We start from the raw sequence: 21,561 nt of genomic DNA, 5'->3' as shown, positions 1-21,561 counted from the left end.
CACACACACACACACACACACACACACACACACACACACACACACACACACACACACACACACACACACAGGTACAAGCTAAACATTCCTTAGCTAGCTTAACTATTTACAACTCCAAGAAGCTCTTCAGCTTATCCAGCTTGTGTGTGTGCATGTGTGTTTAAGCATGCTTGTTGTTGCTATAGCAAAAGACTTATTTCTTTGTGTCTCTGTCTCATAGGGTCTTCCTGGTCCTCAAGGCCCTATCGGACCACCTGGTGAAAAAGTATGTAACCCTGTTATTTTTCTGTGAATATTACTGTAAGTGTAAGCAACAAAGGAAAGGTCATGAAATATTTTATGTTCAGCTTTTTGGAACCTGTAGATACTGTGAGTGAACTCTGAAATGCTAACCTGAATGATAAAGAATTCTTAAACTAGTTTGTATCCTCTGAGCTTTGACCTTGCATGTATTTTTCTTTTCCCCATACAGGGACCACAGGGCAGGTCGGGGTTGGCTGGACTACCTGGAGCTGATGGGCCTCCTGTGCGTGCTCTTATCACCTATATACGTACATACAGTATATCAGTATTACACGCACACACAAACAGAAATAGGACACAAATCTACTCCCATAACATCCACCCAAATCTCACATTGTTTCTGAAATCCTTTTTTTATACATAAAGACATGTGTTTGATAGTACATACAGATGGACATTCCTGTAACTGTACAGTACATGGTATAAAAACCTGTTTTGAAGCAAAGCAGGGTTGTAGAGGTGATGAGACTTTAAGCACAATTTCTTTTTCTCAACACCAAGTTCAACCCACGATTTCCATCACAAAACTAACCTGTGTAGTCTGATGACCTCTGATAAACTAAATAAACTGTTACACAATACATGGCATGGGATGCAGATCAGGTAGTATGTGACATTATGTCTCATACCATTTTCAGCCACACCCTGGCTTATAGATGTAGAGCTTTGTGTATAATTTGTTATTATTGGCTACCGTAAAGAGGACAGCCATGTTTATATTGATATATTATATTGATTTATATTTTTTATTTAGTTTAAAGACCTGGACATAACTACAACCTCTCATCTAAAACTGAACCAGATGTATAATAATGCATTTAAAACTGTAAAGAAATCTGTCATTTGGATGGGTTTACCCTTTTGGTCTATGACACACACAGAGCATTCCTGTGAAATACTGACAAAGTGTGCCTCAAAAATCTCTCAAGGCAAAGAAATATAAGAAATATGCCTTTGAGTTTTGTTATTCTAGACCTGTAGTATCTCTTGTCATTCCTCCCTGTCGGCCCTTGCTAGGAGAGGTGTGTAAGTTCAAGAGGTGGACAGCCCTTAGTTGCCCTGAGGCCCCAGAGCCTGGTGATTTACAGCCTCCTGCCTCAACCTCGCACTTCAAATTGGAAGTGCCAGGTGTTCACAGCTAAAGGTTTCCATATGAATGTGTCAAACCGTTCGTATAGGCATGTCTACTTGCCCCGTCACTCAGACTCTACCAGTAACCATCACACTAATGGCCATTAACACACAGAACAGAATTTGTGCTGCACGAAAAACCCATTGAGTGCACACTGACAGGGAAAAACCTGTGTTGTCCGTGTAAATCAGACAAATTGCAGTTTTGACCATTTTTTATATGGATTCAAGACGGCTCAGCTTTGGTTTGAAAAGGCTTATCAGGTTACTCTGCGGGCAAGGAGCCTTTGGCCAGTTAGATCATCCCTTCACTGTCATTCCCAGATTTGTATGCTTCTTGCTTTTCCATGCCAACTAGAGCAGCTATATAAAGGACAGCGCAAAAGCCTTTCCCCTATAGAGTCTTATGGTACCACCAATTCCCATAGTGCACTTCTTGTTTGAAAAGAAGCTTCAACATCATTAATTTTTGCATAACATACGTCTGTTCAAACCATTCACTGCGTTGGGTTTTTAGTTAGTTTAGTAAACAATATTATAATGTAACAAACCCCTTTTCACCAATGTGTGAATGCTTATTTTACAGGGTCATCCTGGTAAGGAGGGTCCACCTGGAGAGAAAGGATCCCTGGTAGGTGTATTTAAGAAGAATTTGAGTCATTTGGGTAAGATATTTATTTGCATGTGTGTTTGCTGCAGTGGAAATACGACCAAAATGATATTTTTGTCTACCTTAATAGCTCAAATTATCATTTATTTAAATTACTCACATTCAGAAGCATTGCACCGCTTCTTTTAGTTCTACTTAACAAGCTAGGTTGTTAATTTAACCAACTAACTTGGCAACAACCAGATGATAATTATATGATTAGTTGTCAATGGAAAATGTTTGACAACTAAAATAAATTTTATGTTTCATGTATAAGTCAATTTTAATTTCTTTTAAGAAAAATATGCGTGTTTGTGTCAGCAGATTTCCACATACATGGATAAAATGTTTGTGATGCAAATATAATAGAGACTTTGTAATTAGTATATTGGAAAATATGATTGTGACTTCAGAACAATTGAAAACCTACAGTTATATTATACATCTCCTCCTTCCATATTCTTTTCCAACCACTCTGCTAAGCATTTACTATCGTGACCATTGTTTTCTATTCTCTAGGGTCCATCAGGCCCACAGGGTCCTATTGGTTATCCTGGCCCTCGTGGTGTCAAGGTACGGTTTCAGTATTTCCTATTCCTCACTGGATAAGAAAGTCCTCCCTTTTATAATATTGTACATATTTGTATTGTATTGTATTCTGATGCTTATTTATCTCTCCTTCCTGTCCAATAGGGTGCGGATGGTGTTCGTGGTCTCAAGGGGGGAAAGGGAGAGAAGGTATAAACTTCTTAAAATGCTTAATAGTTTCCACATCCTTTCTCAATTTACCAAGCAGGTTAAAGCCACTGAGTAGCCACAAAAGGTTTTGTATACTAGAAGTGTGCCTCAGAGTCCGGGTCGAGATAGATTTCCAAAACAAAGATGAAGTAAATAATTTGACCCATGACGAAACTCTGTACTTTTTATTTTAAATGCTGTACTAAAATTTCTCTCTTTCCGATCTACAATCTCATAGTGATATGATTAAGATATTGATCCCGTGTTTGGAGTACCGTTCAAAAGTACGCTGGCTAAAGTTTAAGCATGCTGTCCAAAATGCCATAGGTCAAAGTGTTTGTCTTAACTTTACTCGTTTTGGGAGAATGGCAAAGACAGCAAAATAAAGTTTGGGATCAGCCTGTAAATATATTCATGTCAGAGATATTCTGTCTGTAACTGTGGCTGTCTACCTTCCTGCCCAACTTTGTTTTGGCTCTTTTGAGCTGGTCCACACCAGGTCAGGCTGCTGCACCATGAAAGTTCTATGCACAGGTCGATAGCCATCTTCAGTGGAGACAGAGACTTTCTCAGAGTGACCCTCAATCAGTTGTTGAATGTAAAGCTGTCATGCTCTAGGCTTCTGGTTTCAAAGAACACTACAATCCATCTCAAGCACTTTTGAAGTGTGTGACTGTGTGTGTGTGTCACGATGTAGAATTTAAACTATGCTGCTGCATAAAATCTATTATCTGACTGAGGGGATTTGTTTCTTACTACAATGACATACAATATTAATATCAGTTTTTAGAATTATTTTATATTTTATATTATTTTGGAATCAATGTAATATTTATTCTGTTGCAAGATATATACAATCTAAACCTTGAGGAGAAAGGGGTTGTTATGAATGAAGGATGTGCCAGTTGCTGGCAACAGACATGCTCAGTGCTGCATTATGCATCAGATAGGGTTGACAACACAGGTGACAGACTAGAAAGGAGTCCAAGGAAAGAGACAAAGGTCTGGCTGAAGTTTATAGTGTCCTTCAGCATCCATTGGATTGTGTTTATCTCAATTATTGAAAATTCCCTCAATTATTTGATTTAAATGTATGAAATCCCTTTCCATGTATGGCTGACAAATAAATACCAATTCAATTGTACCAAAATCCCTAAAATAGGTTGGTGCAGGTGCCAAACGCAGCTCATTTGGTATGTAAATAAAGCATAGCTCAGCAGCTAAACATAGTTCCTTGCATTTGCTGTTCAACTATCTGGCCAGCAGATGGCATCATCAATCCTGCAACCCACAGAGAGAACAAGAGCAGGCTGCATTTTCAACAGGACGTGTCAGGAGTCAAAAAGATATTCCCCAGTGAAATGAAAAAATATTGCTTGTCAAAGGCTCTCAGTGGGAAATAAACAAAAGCCTTAAAAAAGACTATATATTGAAATAGCTGAACAGTTACTAGCAAATTCAATGACTTGTTTATGTTTCATTTTAGGGCGAGGATGGTTTCCCAGGTTTCAAGGGAGACATGGGACTCAAAGGAGACCGGGTGAGAAGCATCATCTGTCAAACAAATAACATGTCCAGTAGGTCCTTATTCTTCATATGGAGGCAATTACAGTACATTAGAATATTCTCTGTGTGTGTTTGTGTTCTAGGGGGAGCTTGGCATAGTTGGGCACCGTGGAGAGGATGGTCCTGAGGGTCCCAAAGGCCGAGCTGGCCCCAACGGAGAGTCAGGTCCCATTGGTCCTGCTGGAGAGAAGGTACGAGGGCTCAATGATTAAGGGTGTTGGAAAGACAGTACAAGAATCCTGTTTTCATCTCAGTTTTTGTTTTGTTTTTTTTGCTCTCTTTGTGCTAAAGTTGTATTGCTGGGCTCATGACTTGTGCTGTTAATGTCTCGCAGGGTAAACTGGGCGTTCCAGGACTGCCAGGTTATCCGGGAAGACAAGGACCTAAGGTAATTTAGCATCACTCTCACCACAATAAAGGGTGTGTCATTGACTGAATCTGCACCTGTCTGCTTTGCTATCAGAACTCTCAGGGCATCACAGTTATCCCAATATGCTGGCATAGCACAACAGGCCAAAATATCACTGGACAACCTGATGATTACATCAAAAAAAGGATCTACCATCAAAATAATTATTAGAAAATATTCATTGTAAAAACACACAATTTTAGTGCAGAACCAGTAGGTGAGGTACGTGTTACCTGCATTCCTTTGAAACAGGATGGCTTTAGTGCTCCTCAATATTAGACATGCTTCATGCTTCTTTTTACAGAAAGTACCTCTAAAAAAGTTGGTACCGCTCCTTAGCGGTAGACAGACTATTACAATATTTTGTGATCAAAATACATGTATTAACAGCATATTAAGATTCCATAATTGCAGACTTAATGGCTATTAGAAAGTAAGAAATCAATAAGCATTACCAATATTTTTTTTAATCATTCTTACCAAATATGAAGGAAAACAGGCAAATGGTCATTACCTGGACACCCAGAAGCTTAATCTGAGTAATCCCTTGTAACTGATCCGTCAATCATTAATGCATCATTCATTAACTATTGTTAATGTAATTAGTTATGATTTATGAATAAATAAGGGTATCTTATTAGAATATTGATTGATTGATGATGATGAAACACTGACACTGAAATAGGGCTTGGTATCGCCACTGATTTCAACAATTAGTTCAATTCTCATCAACAAAGTCTCAATTTAATTCACTTCACTATTTGATTTGATTAGGGATATTTTAGTTACCATACCAATTTTGCTTGGATATGAAAGAGATACTCAGATAAGGAGGAGTTGACCCCAAAACAGTTCCATTAATGTTATTTATTATTTTAACATGTACACACAACAGTCAACACACTACATTTCTACTTTACAGATTCTACAGTAAGTGAGTGTTGAGTGACCAAAAACAATTGTGTAGGTGTACAAAGGTGTAGTGCACCGACGGTATATACCTAAAGCCATACATGCTAAAATAGCCGTTTACTGTACCTTACCAAAATTAAGCCTATTTATAATTAGACCCATTCCCGAGATTCTATCCATTGGTTGGCACCAATGGATACCTTAGGTCAACTAGATTCATGTCTTAACTCTAGCTTTAAAACAGAGCCTGTTAAACATCCTAAAGACAGAAATGTTGGCCGAGATCACCGGCGGCCTGCTGGTCTGTGTGGGTTAAAAGATCAATCTCCGCATTTTTTTCATCCTTATCTGATCATTTAAAAGATCGATTTGAATGATATGATGTTAAAAAAAAAAATTAAACCCAGCCTCAGTTAAAAACTATGCATCAAACCATGTTGGTTTCTTATAGAATGTGACAGCTGTCTTTGCTTCTATGAAATTGTTACTTTAAATTCACCAGAACAAATAATAAACTATTTAATTTAGATCCTTGAAAGAGCAGATAGGTGTACTTGCATTTATTACAGGCGCAAGATCATAAACAATTTTTTGCTGGCAAGTGTTACATTAACTGTCGTTGAGATGCGCTGCCATCTTGTGTTGGGATGAAGCAGTGCCACAGGCATGTCTAAGGACTTCCCATAGGATAAAACATGATGGACTAAATTCATAAGTAAATCAAAATTTGACAGTGTAACATTTTTACGGAGGCATGGGGTAGACTTAATCAAGCTGTAATGATTTGTGGAACTCTTACATTTGGAGAAAGTCAAAGTTTGTCATTGATTGGATTTTTATTGAATGTCCCTAATGCAACGTGTGGTGAGATGCTGCAGAATGGGTAAGCTGCTTTTTAATCCCCTGTTCACAAAAAAAACCATCATGTCACCTTGTGTTGTGTTTACATGGGCTAAGCCTTTTGTTTTAAAGTCCTTCTCTCTTTGTATGTGTTTGTGTGCTTCCCACATAATCATATAAGTTTTGAGAATTTGCCTGAGAAACTTTGTTTTCGTTTCTGAAACGTCTATTCTGCAAGCCTGATAAACATTGTGGTGACACCAGAGTGGGAAAACTTTCTGAATTTGATAAATTCTCCTGGGAATGTGGGAAATGTTTTTGTAAAACCTTTGCTGCACAGGAACATTGAGAATGTGTTTTAAAGTGCAAATTTGAAAAGTAAGTAGTTTTGTGTCAAATAGTTGTGATCAACTGGAGCCTTTTTTTTCCCTTTAAAACATCATTAATAAATTTAGAAAGGAACAAAGTATTAAGGTCATTAAGGTAGAATTAATCAGTTTTCCTTTTCTAAACTCATACTAAATTCATCCATCCATCCATCTTCATCCGCTTATCTAAATTCATGGACTAAATTCATGGACTTTTATATTGTAAGGGCCATGGTACAAACTGTGTGAAACTACAGTGTGTAGTTGAAGATGATATCTAACAAAAGCGCGGATAAATACAGGATGAGCCCTCATTAGCATTCATGCCCTGACCCTCCAGCAGCTGTCTTGTTTCCCTCCATGATATCTCCCTCTCCTATTGACAGGGCTCGAGTGGTTTCCCTGGGTTCCCTGGAGCCAACGGCGAGAAAGGAGCTAGGGTAAGAAAACACACACACACACACACACACACACACACACACACACACACACACACACACACACACACACATACATACATATATATATATGGATATTCAGAGGCAAACAATGAGTCACTCAAGAGTGATGGGTTCCTACATACACACACACACACATATACACAAACACACACACAAACACACACACACACACACACACACACACACACACACACACGCACAATCACTCTCACACTGTGCCTGTTTGTGTATGAAAATCACCATGCCATGATATCCCAGCACAAAAGGAAATTGATTCCTATTATAAAGGCATCTCTATGGTGACTTGGCACAAAAAATAGCAGCAGCAAAATCAATGTTGGGGAGAGAACAAAAGACGTGGAAACAATTGTGCTTTTATTGAGCCCCTCTCCCTATGTCTAGCCTTGGAAAAAATAAGTTGCTCACACAATTTCCTTAAGAAAGAATTCACGGTGCAACTTTTACTTAAAACAGTTAACTATGACATATCCATCATATTTCTGGCTCATCTTGATTCGCCTTAAAAAAAAAAAAAAGGATACACTTTAAATAAATGTAGAAAGTGGTGATAAAATATAAGCTTATCTTTCTTGAGTATATCAGAATCATTTAATGGACACTTTGACGTACATTGTCCCACTTAAGCCAAGGCAACCTGCCAAAATTAAACAGTCAATTGTTTTCATCAAATCATCACATTTTGGCCAGAGAGCCATTTGCACCTATTGTAGAAATATGATCTCTGCATATGTTGGCAGGCTGTTTCTGCTGCTTAAGTCAGCCAACCATTGGAAATAATATTACTTAGCCAATTCTTTGTCATTTAAGAAGTGCATGTTGCTATAAACATACAACTCCAGTACAACTTTTTCTTGTCATTGAGATATGACTGGTTGTTTCCCTGTTTCCTAATAGCTAACAAAGATATTAGTGGTCAAAGCCCAAACTCCCTTTTTCCAAAAGATTTTATTCAAAGACTCATGCAAGTAATATGTGTCTCAATGCTCTGAAACATCCAGGAAAATCTTATTAAACATTTTATCTTTAAATTTTGTTTATTGTTGTTGTTTCATTTATAAATTCAAGACAGTAAACAAGTTGTTCTGTGGCGTGTTTGGCATTGTTGAAAGGATAGATGTTGATGCTGGATTCATGTTTAATAATGACAACCAGAAAGTATGTGTGGGTCCCTAAATGATCTGCCTTTGGTAATCTAACAGGGCATTGCAGGCAAAGCTGGGCCCAGAGGGCAAAGAGGTCCAACGGTATGTATTTTTCTGTCCACGATTTCCATAATAAATTAATCTAATTAAATCATCTTGTATTCAAGTGCATTATATGCAATGTGTTTTGTTACATTCTCTTAACTTGCACATAGTGATAGCAGGCTTCTGTATGACTCTTGAGTTTTTCTCTCTCTGTAGGGTCCTCGTGGGGGTCGAGGAGCCAGAGGTCCAACAGGAAAACCTGGTCCCAAGGTACAACAGCTATGCTAATCACAACAAAAATCTTACACTGGGTTGAAGGTTTTTTGCACTTTATTCATCAGAAATACAATCCAATAAAATCATGACAGATTGTGAACAATGCCTCATTCTACTGTTCCCACCGAGCCCCATGCGTAGTGTAAAAACATTCCTTTATGTTAACTGATGATGATTTATTGTTGTGTGTTGCAGGGCACAGCAGGCAACGACGGCCCTCCAGGTGGGCCTGGTGAGAGAGTAAGTCTACTATATTGTTTTAAGCCATTCGGTGTCATCCACCTACTGCATGATAATGATATTTAGACTTAAACATTATTGTAATTTGTAATAGGGCCTTAATGTGAATTGATTCTAATTGTTTATGATATAGTCAGTGTGCCCCTCAAATTTTGTGATCTGTCAAAACCCTCCAGGGTTCAAAGTTTAATTATGAGATAAGAATTTGAATAAATTAATCTAATAGTATTACTCCCACTAGGTGCTCTTACTGGAGGAATGACAGTTTTTTTTCAATATGTGATTTTCCTAGAAAGACAATAAGATCAGTAAGGGTTAACTGTAAATAATAAGAAGTAATAGATTCAGAGTTATTCAAAATCAATGAAGCTTTTAATTTCATTAACTTTAATTTAATGCGTGTTTGTGTCTTCCATTACATTCAAATGAGGTGATTCTTTGTTCTATGAAGTCTTCCTTGCCCCAAAAGAAATGAATAGGTTTACTGGTTAGGGCTTAGGTGACACACTATACACATAGGGCCATGTAGAGCAGTTGCTGTCATTTTGGGTTTTGCTTTAATGTTCGTGTTGCTACCTTCATCTTAGAGACAGAAGCATTTAAGTTTTATATCCATTTCGTTGTAATAAAGTATATTCATCATTTGCAATGTTTTAAACTGATGCTCCAGCAAAAAAAAGAACATTTTTATTTTATTGATTAAGTTAGCTGTAGGTCGCTTACTCAGTAGCAGAGATAACAATCTCCAAAGTTGCTTCACAATAAAAGCCTTCCGGCAGTGCCACCTTACCTTTCATTAGATTTTGATAGATTCCCAGTAGTGTTTTAATGCAATTTGATTTTGCTGTGTAACAAAGAAAATGTGAAACATTGATTGGAATCCAGTGGAATCCAAAGAAGGCACAGAGCAAAAAAAGCAGCTATAGCAAGTGCTCAGTTTACATTGACATTTTCCTAACACCACACGGGGAGAAATATAATTTATTACAACACTGACAAAGCATGATTAGGGCAAGTTCATCCGAAAACATAGCCTTGCCTCTGTTAGATGAAGGCAAAAACAAGGAGTGTAACCAAACTGAGTAAACGCAGCTCCTGCTTTCCACATTTACTACACAGCCAGGTGCGGTAACTTACTCATCATGACTCATTCCAATAGTCACATTTAGTATTTTCAAAGTCACACTGGATTGGGAATCATAATCATCATTTAATAAAGTTTAAGCATCTCAACTGTGAAGCTGTAGGTTAGTGCTTTGGTCGGTTATAATCAACTGCAATCACTAGATTTTGTATTGGAATTGGGTATCAGGGTTTAAATGAACAAGTCAAACAACTCAATGTTTTGCACTATATGTTGAGTATGCATATGGCTTAAATGGCTGCCCTCAGTCCCACAGAGTGCCGTTTCACTGAACACTGTTGAAGCAGATGTTAATAGGCAGTTTTTTGACTTTCAAATTACATGATTCTATGTTGGTGGACTTTGTTGTGATAGATTCAAAGCTGTAAAATTCCAGCTGGGCAAACTATAATGTCGTAAACTCTCGTGCACTGCTTAATAGTTCTGCTGTCCATGTTTCTTCAATTTAAAATTATTTCAGAAATATCTGTTAATCAGTCCCAAAAGAGCGCACATGAGTTAAAGTAAACTCAAACCAAATGGATGAATATGATTTATATATAAAATAAAATGTAGTCAGCTTTGAGTCATGTTTATATAAGAATGAAATGGATTTAATAAAATAAAATCATCTCTGCATCTCTCATTGATCTGACATTTTTTTGTCTACTGCAGGGGCCTCAAGGACCTCAGGGACCAGTGGGCTTCTCTGGACCAAAGGGCCCCCCTGTAAGTATTGCTCCTTCCTGAACACTTGAAAGCTCAATCTACTGAACTGTAAAACCAAGAGTAAGGGCACGTTTAAATCAACCAAAAGCAATCGCCACAGTGTTGTGCAATGGTCCATTTGTGTGATCTCCCGTTGTGTTGTTTAACCCCCCAATGTAGCATAAGTAGACTTTATATTTCACAATTTACCCTCATAGTTAAAAATTTTCTTGGCTGCGATAGAGACAGAGATGTTTACTGTTGGTTGTACGGGAGTATCACACCACCTCAAAATGGACTGTTTAGTGCAGTGTGGGGTCGGGTTTGCATTTCTCCAAAAGTTGAGTCGGTCTCAACTTTTTGCTGCAGGCCGGCGCATTATCTTCCGGCCCTAAACGCACTATCACCATTCAAAATGAGTGGGTAGACCTGAGTTTTTACTGGACCTCCTGAGCATTGCCGCACGCTTAAGTTGTTTGCCGCAAGTTCCGGATGTTCATTGTCGACAATCATACTTCCTTTCCACTTCCTACTGTCTCAGTGGCAAATTACCCCCTTTGCAAACATTATAAGTCAAAATTGATTTGATTTGAGGAGTTCATGGGGTGCAGTAATACAAAGCAATATCCTTAATTCTGTGCAGGGATCATTAGTCTAACTTTTACTGAAGCAGAACCCATTTTCTCACTCCCCAGTCTAGGCAGCAGACAAGTGATCATTTTCCCCTATCGATTCAGGATTGATTCATAGTTGGCTCTTAGCCCTCAGCTAGTGATGTTTATTTCAACAAAAAATACAACCTGTTATTTTTTCATTCGTGTTCAAGTAGTCTAACTAAGACTCCTCTCACTCTGGACGTAATGACTGTACTGTATGTACATATATATTGTGCCCACAAAGCATTTGCACAAAACTGCAATAACAAAATCTTATTACTTAAATAAACTTTTATTCCAGCAATACGGCCGATTTCATAGTGCCATTATCCATTTATCCAATTTCCTTTTTTGTATACACACTTACTTGGCCAATAAAACTGATTCTGAATGTACTTGTTACCTGCTAAGTTTGAATCTTGCTTTCTATCTAACAGGGACCAGCTGGAAAGGATGGGCTGCCCGGGCACCCTGGTCAGCGTGGAGAGACGGTGAGTTCCAAAGATGCAATATTCTATTTGAGCGTTCAGTCACCCGTGTGGCTCCGGTTAATCTCTGCTTCTAACTTTCTGCTGAGTGTAGGAATAGCAGACCTCACATTGAGCTGGAAACTCAATAAAACATAATTTCTTACACTTAATTTCTTACACTTGAACAGTACAAGACACTACAAGAGTGTGACACCATAAAACCTTTTCAGTTATAATCAGGAATCTCTTCTCAGTGCTCAGTCTAATCTTGTTTTAATCCTGTAAAAAGGAGTTTTGTTGTGTTAATGGCTGGAACTCTGTTACTCACTGCCATGTCAGTTTAAGTTGCCAACTAGACCTTTTTAGCTCTCATTCTTCAAATTGCCTTTCGATTGCAGGACAGATCTGATCCTCCCAATCAGTGAGCTGCGCTTCAATTGAATTTCCCCACTCTTCCTCGTCCACTTCTTATGTCTATTGCTATTTCATTGCAGGGGATTACAAACAGTGAGACAACATCTCAATGGGATGCCACAAGGGCCAAAATCTCTCTTAAAGCAACATTTTAAAGACAAAGCCCTTGTGACAATGTCTATCTGCTTGTCTCGTCTCTATTTACGCATGCACGCGCACGCACGCACGCACACACACACACACACACACACACACACACACACACACACACACACACACACACACACACACACACACACACTGCATTCTGACTGAGAATATCCAGATGGCTCAGACCCCTAACTCATAGAGATGGATACCAGGGAGCTGGGGAAGCATAATCTTCTGATGTACCTTCTGTCTTGTTACAAGTTTACAAAAATCCACCTGAAGGATGCTGAATTTGGATTGTCCAGCTGCAACAAGGTGTCCCTGTATGACATTGCCTGTTCTAAAATAATTATCTTTATAATAAGACTGTAACTGAGGTCCAACAAAAGTAGCAGACATAACATTTGTTGCAGCAGCATGGAACGGTGGTTTGCATAGTTTTTTTCAGATGTGCAGTAATGAGCTTAATGAGAAATGAGAAATGGCTGTACTAAATCTGTACTGAAGATGCATTGATGCTTAGATAGCTCATCCCATGTGACATACCATTTAACTGGCAATAAACACAAACAAAGCAAAGTTTGACTTGATCACATCTCGTTGCAATCCCCTGCCCTCTATTCAATACTTTGTATGCATCAGTGCACCTCAGTTTGACGAGGCTCAGAAGGCAATAAATTCTACTAAAAGCTTGACAGATCATCGCATCTATCATTAAAGCTTCCCCTTTTGCCTGCTTCTTTTCCATAGATAACACCACACATGAGTGCTTCCCTGCCTTTGCTTCTATTCAAGCAATGGCAATAGAGTCTTCATTAAGGTGTTTATGGTCATAGATTTATGGACACGTGAAAATGCTCCACAAGCATCCAATATGAGAATAGATCACAGCAGTAAAGATCCACATAGGCACCCATTCTCACAAGTTGCATTTAAAGGAAGTGCAAATAAAGATTTGAGTTAGTCTTTCTGAATCCTGGCTGATGCAATGGCCTAAGGGTTTCCATTGAATAATACATTACCATATATCACAACACTGATCGATAGGCCTGGAGTCATAAGTCAGGTAGGATCGGCGTTTTAAAAGCTACGTTTTAATAAACTTTGTTTGGTTGTAGGATAAAACGTGACAAATTTAAATTAGTTATAAAGATAAAACCTCAGTGAAATTTGGTTATTTATGGAGTTCGACATGTGAGGGAATCAGTGGAAAAATCAAAATGGAAAAGATGGTGTCTGACTTTTAAGCATCACAGTGGGTTAATATTTGTGAAATATTGAGTACTTCAAAGAGGACTCAAGCCAATGCAGATCGAATTGTTCCTCTCCTGGAAGACAGAAGTTTTTCTGACCTGAGCTGCAGTGTTGAAGTCGATGCTTGAGATGTTGAACTTCTATCTCTTATGGCTTGTCCTGTTCTGCTGTTTGAATCTGATTAAGCATATCCATAGAATACGATGCAAATGCAAATCAACCACGTGCTGTAAATTTAAACTTTGCAACAAACAAAATGCATAGCAAAGTTGTTTGTCTGTTGTGCAGGCAACAGCAAAATGGAGCAATGGCAAATGTATATAGATTCATCGGGAAAAGTAGATTTCTTTCTACATATAGATTACATATAAGTTAACAAAAATGTGTACATTTAAAGCTGCATGCTGTTATTGACAACCATTAGGCAAGAAAACTCTGGCAGAATGACAACATCATCGGCTAATGTGGCCAATGTGATAGCTAGCAGATGCCTAATTACACTTTCAGCAGACTCAGAGCAATATTATTATCCCATTTGAGTCAGGTGTCTTGCTATCAGACTAAAGTAATCTCAATATTCACTTGTCTTATCTCCGGTTTGGCTCATGTCTCAGGGAAACTTAATGAAGTCTTTTGCTGTTACGTAACCACCTACTTATTCAGTTTGGCTCTTTAGTGGTAGGTGCTGCTCAGGTAGCGTACACTTAGTTTGACTTTCTTTAATGGACACGACTGCTTGCAGTTTATTGTGAATCATCTGAAACGAAGCCACCAATTTCCCTATTTGAAAGCCAGAAAGTTAACACATGACTCTGAAGTAGAATCGAAAAAAAAGAGTTGCAGAGTTGGGGTCTAAATTCTCAGTGGCACTATCGATGGTCATTACATAATGTCACATAATAATATTCATATCATAAACAATTGCTTAATGATATTTTAAAGCCTTTCATCAAATCAGGTAGCTTCAAGTATTTCAATGCAACATTACATATCAATTACACAAAACTATCAACAGTTGAAGAGTTTAATGCTCAAACAGTTGCTTCTCCTGGCCCTTGTGGATTAGGTTTGATCAGATTTGATTGACAGTGACATGGGATCATAAGCAAACAACTTAATAATTGTCATCACATTTTGAATCTTATATTGAAAAATTCTTGATTGGTATACGGACATATCCAACATTGCCTTATTCAATTCCCTATCCACCTCAAACTAGTGAGAAAAGCAAGGACATAAACAAAAAATGTGTATGCAAAATTAACCAAAATGTGTGTATGTGAGTGTGTATGTGAGTGTATGTGTGTGCGTGTGCTTGTGTGTAAAAACCCATCACTCTTAAGTGACTCATTGTTAGTCTCTGAATATCCATATATCCCTTGTACCTGGTACTCCTTATAGAGTAATCTGCTTCCAGTCATTGGCAGTGACATGTCAAGTGTCCTTCGGCTGCTCTGTTGCCCGTCTGCTTCATAAATCTTGCACCGGCCAAGCTCGGAGGTCATGTGGAACTTTATTTATGTGATAAAAATGGTCAAAGAGATAGCTACCGTATTAATGGATCTGGCATTTCTACCGATGATATTAGTATTTCAAAATTTAAATGAAAAGTTCATTGTAATGATTTCTCAAAATTCTTGGGTGTAAGGTGATGCACTTAAGTTAGACATCCTATTCTACTGTAGGGATAAGGGAAATGCACTATTGCTAATTAATGCACTATTGCAAAGACATCATCGTGATCATAAACAACCTGCCATGGGGGAAATGTGTTAAACGTTACATTCATATGTTGATATGAATTGTTCCTGTCAGTTTTACCCAGCATATGTTTTTAGTGATGGATCCTCAATTCATATGAGCCATTAGAGTAAAATATTGCACTCTGGTTGGGTATAGTACATATACTTTATGAATGGGTGTCCTGATAGCCAGAGAGCTTGTTGCAGGTCATCTCCCGCTCTCTGTTTCCTGTTTGTGTCTATTGCTTTCTGTCAGTTAAGACTAAAATTAATACAATCTTATGTAATCTTTTTAATGAAGAGATCAATGTATACAATATACCTTAAGACCTGAATACACAATAAGACTATATTTGCCTACAGTTATTTACTATCCAGCATTGAGATGTACTATAATCCGCCAAGGTAATACCACGCAAAAACCTAAATACCTGCTTATAAACTGAAACAGATTACAGTGGAATCCTTATGGTTTCATTAGTTGGGTTTTAATAGATAAGCTATCTTATCTTTCTATTGTTATCGTAAACCGTATAAATAAACCTTTGTAATATTTTTTTAAGGGTTTCCAAGGAAAAACTGGCCCACCAGGCCCAGGAGGTGTTGTTGGTCCCCAGGTAAGAGAAATGCTCAGCTATTGAAGGCAGTTTAAAATGAAAATATATGTAAGCAAGCAAGCTGTTAGTTGTTTTGTGGATCACCATCATCAGTGATTGGTATCATATTAGAAAATAAATACTCAACTAAAACATGCAACTAAAAGAAAAAAGCTCAGGTGGATATGTTTGAGCCCTTAAGCACAATGTTGTAGATCTATTGTCTATACAATTGTTCACATCAAGAGTTGTTTTTTGGAGTAAATTGCCATATTGTGTGATTGCTATTTTGAATGGAAAATAATATAATAGTAACTGTGGGGTGGCATCTTAGGGACCAACTGGAGAGACTGGCCCTGTTGGTGAGAGAGGCCACCCTGGGCCCCCTGGCCCACCGGGAGAGCAGGGTCTTCCAGGTGCTGCTGGCAAGGAGGGAGCTAAGGTATGTGTCCAGTATACTGCATTTTGTTACTTTCAAATAAATGCTCATTTGTTTTTCCACAATAGCATAACATGCTAGAAATGGCCCCATTGCTCCCCCTTTTCTTCTTTGGTGGGTAACAGATATCCATAGACATTTTATTTAAAACTGGGGGTTTGAATCATATTTTGAGCTGTTTTAGATTTTTGTTAATTATACCGAAGAGAGGAAGCCAGGGAGGTTGATAGAGAGATATACACTATAGATGTGATCTGCAAATGGAACTTATACAGTTGCAATTATCGTACATGACTTGATTTTGCAGACTGAGCCAGCTGCACTCACAAGCAGTTATATTTCTGGAGGGCATGGGAAGCTCAATAGACTGCTGGATTGATTTATCAAAATTGTGAAAATACAGAAATAAATCCATAGCAATACATTTCCCCAGAAACACACCCCGGCAAACACTAAATTCTCACCTTACGCGCAGTGCTATACTAGACTCTGGCAAGAGACTTCTGAAGATACAGTAGCTAAGATTTTGGGCTACATTCCCTCCCTGGCCTCCGTTTGAGTTCTCATTTGGAGCAGACAGTAGCCATTTTGTAGAAGTATGGGGTGCTCCAGACCAAACCCTTGACTCCAAGGACCACTCAGCCTCCCTGGCACCCCATCCCCTCCCTCAAACACCCCATGTCTTCTGCTGCTTCAATTTTCTTCCTGTCTTCGCTAAGCAGACAGTTTAATCAAGTCCGCCGGTTAACTCCAAACCCTTTGCCATTCACAGCCCCTCTTTCCTCCCCACTCGGCTCAGGCCTGTGCATCTGTATGCCAGGGACACTTTGTGGAGGTCTTGGCAGCAGAGCCCAAATCCTCTTACATGTACTTCTCAAGCTTTTCCCCCAACTTTCACTCTTCTGTGCCTCCATGTTTGCAGATAAAGTCAGCCTGCCAATTACAAAGAAGTGAACAAAGCCAAAAGTAACTTTCTCTGGAGTCAAATGTCATTGTTTTAGAGATGCGGTTACAAAACCAAACAGGAAGTAAACAAGAATGCCCTGCAATTATTTACACAAATTCTAAAAGTGAGTTCAGTGTCTGATGTGAGGGTTAGGGAAGAGGTAGAGCATGCAAACATTTGCAGAAGCTGAACACATTTTTGCTTGCACATTTTGATTGTCCTAACTTGCAAGCACTCAAAAACATTCTGTCTATATGTAATTGGTGGTATGTGGAGTTCCCCCTAATTATTTTTATACTTTTAGTTTGACATTTTTAGCCTCTAAGAAGCACACATTGATTTTTTATTTTTATTTTGTGTATATATATATATAGTACATTTATGAGACTTATGTATTAACTCCTCCTGCCTTAGTTATTGAATCAACAGAAAGCATACAGTACAAACTTCAAACTTGTTGTGGCTAATGGCCTATTGGGATAAATGCAAGCTGCAAAACAAATATACTCACTATTGCTCAGCTGCAAGCTGTAAAGTTAAATATTTTTTTATTGATTCATATATGCAGGAACATACTTCCAAGCACAGGCTTCAGAGGAGGAGGAAGATGTTTCTGTTAGGAGGATGGACATTTATTAAGTTTTGATTTTCAAGGTTTTGTCTGAGTCTCAGAGAAGTTCTCAAGTACAAGATTTAGCTTGTCATGTATATAGACATGATGCAAACACCAATTCTAAACTTCACAGGCAGTCAAGTTACAGTAAAAGTGGTGTATGTAGTCCAATGACCCCTACAGCTGCTACAGCAATGACGGAAGACTAAATGCCCTTTCAGACTGGCACAAGATGAGGAGAGGGGCTGAACTGAAATTTACATTCATTCTTTACTTTTCTATATTAAACAGTTCTGTGTAATTTTAACAGTGACATAAATGGAACAGCTATTGCAGTGTTGATCCACTGTCAGTGGTTCCCAGTGATTCATCTGTGATAGCAGTCTGACATAAAAGGGTCAAAGGTTGAACACCTGTTCAATAAAGCTCATCATACAGCAGTTTCCTGTATAAAAATGGTACAGCGCTGATTATCATGTGGTCACTTAAGCTGTGTACCAACCTGCTTAAAGAACCAGGTTAATTGTACTTTGGTAGTCTGGTATTATCTACTCATTGTCTGATAAGGCTCAGTTGGCATCATTTCATCTCGGCAGCACAATCGAGGACAGTTCTCTGCTTCACCCAGACACCCTTCTTCAATACATTCATCTTTTTGTATTAATGTTTATGTTTTGTCTTTATTAACCATGCTGCATTGGTACAACATTTATGAAGAACACAAATTCTGACACAAACCTGTGTTCTTGTGTGTATAGGGAGACCCCGGACCTCAGGGGTCCTCTGGTAAAGACGGCCCCCCCGGCCTTCGAGGCTTCCCTGGAGAAAGAGGTCTACCCGGTGCCACAGTAAGAGCTGTTCTTTACCTGCACCTATACAGCATACCTTGCCTTTACGTGTGTTTGCTAGTAGAATGTGACAGAACATTGCTACGTAACAAATGAACCAGTGTCTATCTACGGCCATTCACTTCATTAGAGACATCGGCCCTGGAATTCACTCCTCCCAATCAATCCTGTACAGAGAAAATCCAAAGCGACATCTTAACAATGAACAGGCATGCCTCTGCATTGCTCCATCGCCACTGACACCACTATTTTAACCACCGCAAAGCATCATGGGCCTCTATTATAGAAGTAGGAAATTGTTGGTTAGGGAACCTTTTGCAAAGTCTTTCCCTACTTTAACTGAAGGACTTGAATTGCTTTTCATATTCCAGTGCCAGCATTTTTTGGGGTGCAGCAAAGTTATTTGTTTATCTCTTTATTCGTTATTTACTATAAATTATTAAGTGGGAAATGTTGGCAATTAGACTACCGTGGCAAAGAATGGATATGCTGTGGGGAGAGGAAGTAATGTGCTGCCTGCATTCTCAAGGTCGGTCAGACTCTGCAGGACGGCAACACCGCTGATTGTTTTCTGTCATTGTAATTTACTCCAGCACCCAGCCACAGTCAACAGAGACTCATTACCCACACTGCAATGTGTTTTTTTGTGGCCCACTAAGGCGTTACACACACACACGTTTTGTGCACTGACAAACAAACAAGAATGCACACATGTCATGTGCACTTATGTTGTGTATCCATATCCCCCTACTTTCTCTCTACAATATTCACATAAGAACATTTATGAGGGGAATTATATATTTTTTCGACGTGCCATAAATCGTCACATACACACAGTACAATGAATTGACATTCTATTATTGCAATTAACCCATCCTAGGTATTAGGAGCAAGGGACGGCTATACAGATAGCGTCCAGGGAGCAACTTGGGGATTAGTGCCTTGCTCAGGAACCTTTCACATATGGCTAGATGACCTGGGATTGAGCCACCCACCTTGTGGTTGTGGGGCAACCATTTTACCTCCGGGCCACAAGCCACCCCAATTACCTTACCGAGATATATATTTTTTTTTTTACACAAACTGTATTTTTCCTGCTTGTGCTCTATCAGGGTGAAAATGTTTATAGCAGTGATATTTCTCGGAATAGTGCTGTGAGGTAAATTGCACTCAAAGCACATTTCTAGTGGTGTCTAGCTGACGTGACAAACCAGTAACGAAGGTAGACAGTCCAGACTGGATCGGCATCTGATGGAGTTTTAAAAAAACGTTGGGATGTAGCGGGAATGCATATGCTGATGTAAAGTTACACAGGGTTTAAGAGAGTCCTCAGTTGTTTTTGTTCTTCTTTTCCTCAGGGCCCAGCAGGTCTGAAGGGAGGAGAGGGGCCCCAGGGTCCACCTGGTCCTGTTGTAAGTACACTGTTCCTGAGATCAAAGTATTGTACTTTCCTTTCTTCTCTGTATTAGAGTTAATTTGTGTTATTGCTTAGCGTATAGGGTAGTACAGTATATTTAATATTTTAGTGAGGCATGTCTATGCCAAGCACCCGACAGGGCAGTTAACATCATTTGGACAAAGCTTTAAAAAGGGGCTTTACTTTACCACTTATGTTAGAGAAAGTTACATTTATGTATTTGTTTGTTTGAAGTCGTATTGCCCCAGGACAGGTTTGCTGAGCAGTGTGTTCTCTTTTCAGCTGGGCAGTGTTGCACATTCATGAATTTATTATGACACTCACACATTCTATCAATGTCCTGTGTATAAATCCGCTGTAGTTGCTTGGATAGGTGTCTTACTCAGGTACATACCAACTGTAGCTGCATTATGTAAAAGAGAGCCTAGGTTTTCTCAAATACAGCAGAAATTACAAGTGCTGAAGGTAAATGAAAAGTGAATTGAACTACGGCACAGTGACATTAAGGCAGACATGAGAAAAAATCCAACAGTACATGATTTCAGTTGCACAAAGTGACTAAGTACCTGTGTAATATACAACTCATTAAGCCATCAAAGCACGTAATCATTTTTAAAAACATTTTTTAAATTAATTTTCCAATGAAAGCATCACCAAATTTCATCTCATCCCACTGCACACAGCGATTTGCCTTTAGAGCAATCATGCGCTAGAGTAGCTGGGTATCAAGACTGTTGCTCCATTGCCTTCTGGCACACAGAAACAGAGAAACAGACCCCTCCGCCCCAAACACACACACACACACACACACACACACACACACACACACACACACACACACACATATAACACCCAAACAACCACACAGCAAGGAGAGCATCCATATGGTGAGTCAGTGTTTAGTCATTCCAGCGTTGCTCCTACACATGCCTCATCTGTCCCAAAGGTTGCATCCTGGCACTTTACGCCTGCTGTGTTCATTCTTCTAAAATTGCCACAGAGGCTCTAGAGCAGGGGTCATCAACAATATTTGTCAGAGGGCCAGAATTTTCCAGACAGTCTCCTTGGGGGCCGGATCCTTAAA

The 21,561-nt window shown here is 38.9% G+C and overlaps 1 protein-coding gene across 8 annotated transcripts in view; it reads left to right on the top strand.

The window, feature by feature from the left end:
• The window catches only part of col11a1a (collagen, type XI, alpha 1a), an 87,474-nt gene that overhangs the window by 36,907 nt on the left and 29,006 nt on the right, over positions 1-21,561 (top strand). For 7 of the 8 annotated variants that reach the window (XM_034861811.1, XM_034861814.1, XM_034861810.1 and 4 more), the window contains 18 exons: positions 221-265; positions 473-526; positions 2,021-2,065; positions 2,603-2,656; positions 2,777-2,821; positions 4,308-4,361; positions 4,471-4,578; positions 4,722-4,775; positions 7,303-7,356; positions 8,598-8,642; positions 8,802-8,855; positions 9,057-9,101; positions 10,900-10,953; positions 12,026-12,079; positions 16,182-16,235; positions 16,549-16,656; positions 18,971-19,060; positions 20,419-20,472. In XM_034861811.1, the coding sequence (XP_034717702.1) occupies positions 221-265; positions 473-526; positions 2,021-2,065; positions 2,603-2,656; positions 2,777-2,821; positions 4,308-4,361; positions 4,471-4,578; positions 4,722-4,775; positions 7,303-7,356; positions 8,598-8,642; positions 8,802-8,855; positions 9,057-9,101; positions 10,900-10,953; positions 12,026-12,079; positions 16,182-16,235; positions 16,549-16,656; positions 18,971-19,060; positions 20,419-20,472 (1,071 nt within the window). The remainder of the gene's footprint in view (positions 1-220; positions 266-472; positions 527-2,020; positions 2,066-2,602; positions 2,657-2,776; positions 2,822-4,307; positions 4,362-4,470; positions 4,579-4,721; positions 4,776-7,302; positions 7,357-8,597; positions 8,643-8,801; positions 8,856-9,056; positions 9,102-10,899; positions 10,954-12,025; positions 12,080-16,181; positions 16,236-16,548; positions 16,657-18,970; positions 19,061-20,418; positions 20,473-21,561) is intronic. The other variant, XM_034861817.1, reaches the window with a different exon arrangement.

Source organism: Etheostoma cragini, chromosome 22, assembly GCF_013103735.1.
Source record: "Etheostoma cragini isolate CJK2018 chromosome 22, CSU_Ecrag_1.0, whole genome shotgun sequence".
In the NCBI taxonomy this organism is placed as follows: Eukaryota; Metazoa; Chordata; class Actinopteri; order Perciformes; family Percidae; genus Etheostoma; species Etheostoma cragini.
This window is presented reverse-complemented; position numbering and strand designations above follow the sequence as displayed.